The sequence below is a fragment of the Clarias gariepinus genome, chromosome 15, assembly GCF_024256425.1.
Source record: "Clarias gariepinus isolate MV-2021 ecotype Netherlands chromosome 15, CGAR_prim_01v2, whole genome shotgun sequence".
Taxonomy (NCBI): domain Eukaryota; kingdom Metazoa; phylum Chordata; class Actinopteri; order Siluriformes; family Clariidae; genus Clarias; species Clarias gariepinus.
In genome coordinates, this window is record NC_071114.1 from 3,222,601 (window position 1) to 3,230,000 (window position 7,400).

Below are 7,400 nucleotides of genomic sequence, written 5' to 3' on the forward strand. Positions count from 1 at the left end.
AAAGTCATAATTATTTTTTACACAACTATTTTCATTTCTCTATTTATTTCTTGGGAAAAAAAGATATAAAAATGGGATATAAACAACAGCATCAGAGTTAAAAGCTGCTGCAATGGATTTAAAAATATCTAAATGAAATGATCACTGTTACTGATTAGCCAGGCGAACTCTAGCTCGAGTACAGTGTATACTGCGTTAGATAAAGCTGGCTCGGTCCTCCGGGGGGACCATTACACCTGCATGCTGCCTCATCCATCACTCAAACACCGCTACTGGAGTCAGTGGGACTGGGTGGGGCTGTAGATTAAACAGGCGGGGCTAACCTGCTGTAAAATGATTAAATAGATTTTGACATTAAGAAAAAACAAGTTTTTTTGCAGTTCGGTTTCCATTAATAGAGCTTATGGACTGTGTAGGCAAGAAGAACATCATGTTAATAAACTATTTTAAGCTCTATTCTTATAGCAAGCCAGAAAATATTTGGGATTGCGAGATAAGGACCCTATAAGTCGTTCCCCATCACAGTGGCGTAGCATGGGAATTAAGGCCAAAGTAAAGCTCTGCACAGCCGGTGAGGTATAAACACACACACATACACACACACAGACCTGCACGCTTCTTTACTCTTTAACTTGTTTCAGCTCTTTTAAACTACTCAACAAGTCCCATAGGGTTTAGTGCCTAAGGTTTTCAGGTTTTCATTCCTTTTCAGCATTTAACAGACAATATGATGAGCATTATTAACATGATAAAGCCACTCTGAGCTGCTCAGGTGTGCAGCATGAAGCCCTTCTGCTCGAGAGGAAGTGAAGAGTTCAGGGTAAGAACACAGGGCCTCTCAGGCTCTCATTGCAGTATGCAGTAAGGCACTGGGTTCTTCAGCACCAACATGAGGGGAGGATAATGTAGAGGATGAGGGTGAGTGAGTGCAGGACAGGCCTGCGAGACAGCTTTCACAAGAGGAAAAAAAAAAACTCCCTGCTGGTGAGGTACCAGTACTCATCATGTAAAAAAAAAAAAAGGACAAGGCACAAATTCATGTAACCTTGTCCTCTGGAAAGTCCCCACAATGTGTATCGATGCCTTGTCTTATAAAATGATGGCCAGCATCAGAAGAAACGTTCGTGAGCCGTCGTCACATGTGTATCCAGACGAGAGCACAAAACCATACGTAGCACCGTTTTCTTGATTACAGAATGCAGTATGAGAGAAGGGATGGAGAAGCCAAAGATCAGGGACACACAGATCTAGAATATGAAGACAATTAACTTCAAAGCTTCAAGTCTTAGTTTTATTATTATTATTATTATTATTATTATTAGACATTGTAGGTGAGGTAAAGATTCTCTCTGATGATATGTGCTATTCTTTAATACATCCATCAGAGCAGGTGGTTTAAAGATGAAGTCTAAGTAGTGCAGTTTCTGTCTTCTTCTTCTTCTTCTTCTTCTTGTATCTAATTAGTACCTTGACACAGCAAGTTGAACTGTGATTAGTGCACTTATTTTCTTTCCTTTAAAACAGTTCCCATGTAGGATAAAATAAAAGCAGCAGCGCAGTCGATGTTGCCTGGGCACGAGGAACATTCACAGGAGGTTTGCAGGAAAAAGCATCATAGCGTGGACTCCAGCGACGAGTCAAGGATGTCGTCATGGTGACCATTGCTGTTGGAGTCACTGTCGTAACTCTGAGTGCTGGAGCAGTTCGCGGCCTCCTTTAGACGCATCAGCATGTTCATCTGAGAGACGGAAGAGAAATACACTGTCTGTCTGCCTCTCCATGTTTATGTCAATGTGTGTGTGTGTGTGTGTGTGTAGGTAAATCTTCTCACCAGTGGATCAGCATCACTGTCGCTCTGAGTGTTCTGTTTGGGAGCTCCCTCCTTAGAGGTGGAGCCTACATCCAAACCCACATCCTCTGGGCGGAGTTTGAGCAGAGCAGGCCAATCTGGATGCTGGGAGTTTGATCGCCATGGAAACGTCTCCGTCACCCAACGAGCAGGATCATCCCATGCAGCTCGTCGCCCGTAGAGCTGGAGGCGGAGAAGACGCGAACACACACATGATACACTCATCTGTTACTGTAGGAGCTGTGTATAATCGGCCATTTGCGTTGAAATTTAACCTAAACTAACAAACCTTCCACTGTTTCATGTGGGGGGGAAAAGTTGCTCATTACTGAGTGTGTGGATCACCACATCATGTGTGTGTGTGTGTGTGTGTGTGTGTGTATGTGTGTCAGGATGGACGATGGACGTGTAACAGACTGACAGCTACAGAATTACCTGCAAACCCTCTCTGACGGCTTCCAGCATGTAGGGGATGATGCTGTAATTCCACAGATCTGTAAACCAAATGCGTGACCCGTCCACATCCATCGGGCATGAGAGGAACAGACGCGGTCCTGCAGCAAACACACACACAAAAATTTATAACAGTTCTGTTAAGAAAAATGTCACTTCCAAGTTACACAAAGCCTTCCTCACCAATAGTGACGTCTGAGGAGCTGTGAGCCTCCAGGAAGCAGTTGAGATGATGCCACACACGAGGGATCCACTCAATGATCTTCACCAGCTCTGGATTACGCGCTCGCCTGCTGATTTCTGTCTCGATAAGCTTCCTCCTCAGAAAACGGCCCAGAAAGCCCTTCACTGGCTCAGTGTGATTCGCACACAAAACCCACCTGCGGCACAGTGGAGCGGTTTAGAGTTTGTTAGAGGTTTGTTGTGAGTCTGAATGGAAGGAGACAGCTTTCTAACCCTGCGATCACCAGTCACTGGTGTCTAGCGGGGGCTCCCGTCCCCCTGTTAAACAGCACACGGATAAAATATAAAGAACGTACACAAAACTCATTGGTCTACTAATGACATAAGCACCTTAAAACATTTTTCTCTTCACAATAGAAGATTGGAAACACTGGTGCTGTTCTGGTTTGGGCCGAGACAAACACAGACAAACGCTGTCTCGCCCAGGATGTGGAACTGGAAACATGGATACTGTTCTTTTAGAGGGGGAAAAGTTAAACATCATCACCCCAGTGTCTCACTGGGAGCTACAGTGCTACGTTATCATTACAATGACATGGACATTAACCTGTGCCGCCATCTAATGGCCATTTAAGGTTACTGCCATTGTGCACACGCCTTCATCCATACAGATTACTCAAGTGCCGTGAAGGAGTCTCTTTCAAAACCACCCTCATGCTAGCTTACTTGTTCAAGATCATGTTGGTACAGAGTGTAAGAAAGTCTGTTTGTAATAGAACACAAGCTCCAGTGGTCACGCGATACGCTGGTGAGTAAGGCACGGTACACTCAGAGCTTTACACTGGAAATAACTTAGAGTATATAACATTATAACAGCGTAACCCTGATATACAGCACATCAGATGTATATAATCACTCTGATTTGTTACCTAAAGTTGTGATGTAGCTGCAAATTTGGAGATGAAGATGTGGTCTGGCTCATGGTGCCGATGATGTACGGGCTGGAGAACAGAAACAGAAGCTTATTAACAAGTGTGTATTGGGACTGGAACCCAGTGGGGTTCAAGAAAACAGTGGTGTGAGTAGCAGTTATTTTTTTGATACTAAGGTCCTACCAGTGCTGGCGTGTTTGGTTAAGCAGGCCGTTGAATATCTCCCCTAGTGAGCTGACGTGATGCAAGTTGTCCAGTATGACGACTAAAGGAGCTTCACGTTGATTCACACTGCACTGTTCCACTACAGCCAACAGATACTGTCTAAGCTCCTACAGAGAGAGAGAGAGACAGGAAGAGAGAGGAACAGAGACAAATAGAGAAGTAAAGGCAAAGTTACAGATGAAGATTATGGATTTCCCACTGAAGTGTACTTTAACAGTTTATTTTACAGTATCTTGTGTGACCTGTTCAGGTGGGTGTGGCCTAACCTTGCTAGACTTGTGGTCCACATTGAAGGTGGTGATGGCAGTTTGGGTATCATTGCGTCCCTCCAGTAGTGTCAGGTGTTCAGCGAGACGCTGGGCCAGGTAGGTTTTCCCCGTGCCACTTGGACCTGCAGGAGAGTTGGCCAGAACAGAACCAGTTACACACCCTCGTTGGATAAAGACACTCACAATCAACACCAGCATTCCTATCCATCTATAAAATATCCTTTCCTCTCATTTATCCCTCTGTTATACCTCCTTCCTGTGTACACTATAATTAAATCAAAATGACACTATTCTGTGCCTCTCAGAAGTGTGGGTTACATTTGGTTCCTGAAAATCCATTTCCATTGTTGTTGGTTGTTTGTTATTGTGTGTCCCTATTTAAGGCTGTCTAAAAGATGTCAGCACACAGGGCTCGATCCTGTTGGGATCTGGGGAGTTTAGAGATCGTATCAGCACCCTGTGGCTCTTTGCACGCCGTCTCTGCACTAAACACTTCTAAATCGTGATTTATTCTGTTTTGCGAACTAGCGTCTAACACGAGGCTGAATCCCAAATCCCTCTCTAACCCTTGATCAAGGGCACTACTTGATGTGTGGAAAAAGGGATTGTACGCCCTACGAATCACAAATAGTGTTAAATGGAAAGCTAGTGCACTATAACTATCTTTCCATTTAACACTATTTGGGATTGGACCCCAGAACCCTAAAGTTAACGGAGCTGATACTCTAAAGTGTAATAAGTGTAAATATAAAGTAGATCTGGTGAGTTTCTCAGGACTGTCCACCACCTCCATGGTTTATTCTCCTCACCTTTTGCTTACCAGAAGGATACGGATGTGTGGAGAAAAATAACTGATTAAATAAAAGAACAAATCATATTATATTATGTTATAATCTGTGTGTGTGGAACTGGTGTGTAAAAGTGATATCACATTTGAGGTTGTTCTGTTGCGCTGAATATAAGCACGGCTGTGATATCTTTAGCATGACCACATCACAGCCAACGTGACATTTAACATTCATCACAACCGCATGACCTTGAGTGTAACATTGCTTAAATCTAACACATCATGGTGTGGTATAGCACAGCGTCGGTGGGAAAGAGCAACACACCAGACAGGATGAGCCGGCGATGTTCCTGCAGCAGGGACACATAGCGCTGCAACACAGGCTTCGGGATTAACATCTCAAACACAAGTGAGTCAGTCGACTGGGAGCTCACCCCTGCATACACACACACACACACACACACACACACACACACACACATACACACAAAATCACCTTAGAGAAGTTTTTGACATATCAGTAGCAAATACACCTTCTAAGAGTTTGTTTTCAGGTGTGTGTGTGTGTGTGTGTGTGTGTGTGTGTGTGTGCGCATGTTTTTGTGTACCTTTAAGTGAAATGTTTATTGTGTTATTTTCTCCCACTAAATATCCACAAGGAAGTAGCTCTGGTGTTTCTGCCCTCCCGGGTCTGATCACATCCCCGATACGATACGCCTCCACACTGTCTGAGCTCAGTCCCAGCTGAGTGACTGGATCTACATGCCTGATGTATTCCTAAACACACACACACACCAAGAAAAAATGACTGATCTGCACTCAGTTTTTTGTGCCAGTTGTGTTATACTTCTTAGGATCAATATTGTTCAAAAGTCATTAAACATTCAGTTTTTTATAACAACATTCTGTAATTGTAATTATTAAATCTTGCACAGTGTTGGAGTGATCTTATTACACTGAGTTGTAAACTGTGGTGGAAATACAATCTATCATTATTATAAGTGATTATTTTTATCACTGATTTATAAACTATATATACAGTATAGTGATAAAGTTACTAAACTGTTCAAGCAGTTAGTGAAATGAATAAGAACGCCTAAACAAGCCGTCTTCACGTAAGGTTCATCTTTATTAATGTGATTTGTCATGTGGAAAGTTCAGGAATAAAAAGCTCCGTGGATCCAGAAATAGACAGAATATTCCTGCAGACTTTAAAACTTATATTTGACTAGTGGGTTAATGTGAATAAGATCTGTACTGACGGGTCCGTGGAGTTTATTTTACAGTAAAACTGGTTTGAGAGACACTGCTGTGGTTTAGTATCTACTGAACTTTTATAATAACTCATGTACATTCTGAGTGATGCAGTGAATCATGTAATCATGTAAGCTTTACCTTAAATAGGCGTTTCACTACTCCATCCAAAACATCCCATTTGGTTTTCCCGCTCACTCCAATACAGCCGATCAGGAAGTCCCGAGGTCTGCAATCCTACAACACACAACATGGCATCGTACTCATCAACACTGACACCGTGGCTCTGTCCAAAATCACACGCAGGGTTAAACACCCTGTCACGACCAGGAGTCACTGGACTGGGTCACGACCAGGGGTGACTGGACTGGGTCAGGACCAGGGGTGACTGGACTGGGTCAGGACCACGGGTGACTGGACTGGGTCAGGACCACGGGTGACTGGACTGGGTCAGGACCAGGGGTGACTGGACTGGGTCAGGACCACGGGTGACTGGACTGGGTCAGGACCAGGGGTGACTGGACTAAGTCACGACCACGAGTGACTGGACTGGGTCAGGACCACGGGTGACTGGACTGGGTCAGGACCACGAGTGACTGGACTGGGTCAGGACCAGGGGTGACTGGACTGGGTCAGGACCACGAGTGACTGGACTGGGTCAGGACCAGGGGTGACTGGACTGGGTCACGACCACGAGTGACAAGTGATGATGATGTGGAGCTAAAGCTGTACTAATGTGTTCTGTATCATGTATAATAAAAACAGTCGATCTCACTAATCATGTTAGTGATTAACAAGAGTTCATTTTTATTAACGAAGTGAAGAGTCTAACCTCTTTCCTTGGAGCATCCTCCTCTTGTAAACTGACGATGATCTTTACATGCTGGCCGTCTTTACGAAAACTGCCGTCTCCTCCGGAATCATCCAGCAGTACATCTGTAGAGGAGTTTAATTGTAATTTATTATATACACTAATGTTAAATATGCAACATTACCACATGCTCCAGTCCCCACTTTAGTCTGGAAACACATGCTCCAGTCCCCACTTTAGTCTGGAAACATCAATTTAGTTTTCAATTTAGTTTTTTTTAATAAGACATGAAGTGGATTCAGTGCCTGCTGGTGGATTTTACCGAAGCTGGTGGAGTCGTGGTGGTTTTGTTGTGTGAGTTCAGACGATGGAGTTGTGATGGAGCTGGAGGTGATTAAGGGTCGACCACCGTTTGCCTGATTCTCCATCTTTAAGCGGTCATTTTCTGATTTAAGCTTTTCAATTTCAGACTAGAACACAACACACACGCACACACACACACGCACACACACACACACACACACACACACACACACTTTGTTATTGAAACTCTTTTTAATTAAGTATTATGGCACTTTTTGGACAAAATGTAATGTTACAAATCAGTCTGAAATGCATGAGGGGTAACACATGTCCC

General features: G+C 43.8%; 1 protein-coding gene across 5 annotated transcripts in view; it reads right to left on the bottom strand.

Annotated features, from left to right (window-relative positions):
- Positions 1-219: 219 nt before the first annotated feature.
- The window catches only part of nav2a (neuron navigator 2a), a 124,786-nt gene continuing 117,605 nt past the window's right edge, over positions 220-7,400 (bottom strand). For all 5 annotated transcript variants that reach the window (XM_053513134.1, XM_053513132.1, XM_053513133.1 and 2 more), the window contains 12 exons: positions 7,086-7,233; positions 6,785-6,888; positions 6,094-6,189; positions 5,307-5,475; positions 5,024-5,134; positions 3,909-4,033; positions 3,601-3,749; positions 3,415-3,486; positions 2,486-2,682; positions 2,285-2,403; positions 1,832-2,032; positions 220-1,738 (listed from right to left, as the gene is read on the bottom strand). In XM_053513134.1, coding sequence (XP_053369109.1) covers positions 1,613-1,738; positions 1,832-2,032; positions 2,285-2,403; positions 2,486-2,682; positions 3,415-3,486; positions 3,601-3,749; positions 3,909-4,033; positions 5,024-5,134; positions 5,307-5,475; positions 6,094-6,189; positions 6,785-6,888; positions 7,086-7,233 — 1,617 coding nt within the window. In that variant the 3' untranslated portion in view covers positions 220-1,612. The remainder of the gene's footprint in view (positions 1,739-1,831; positions 2,033-2,284; positions 2,404-2,485; positions 2,683-3,414; positions 3,487-3,600; positions 3,750-3,908; positions 4,034-5,023; positions 5,135-5,306; positions 5,476-6,093; positions 6,190-6,784; positions 6,889-7,085; positions 7,234-7,400) is intronic.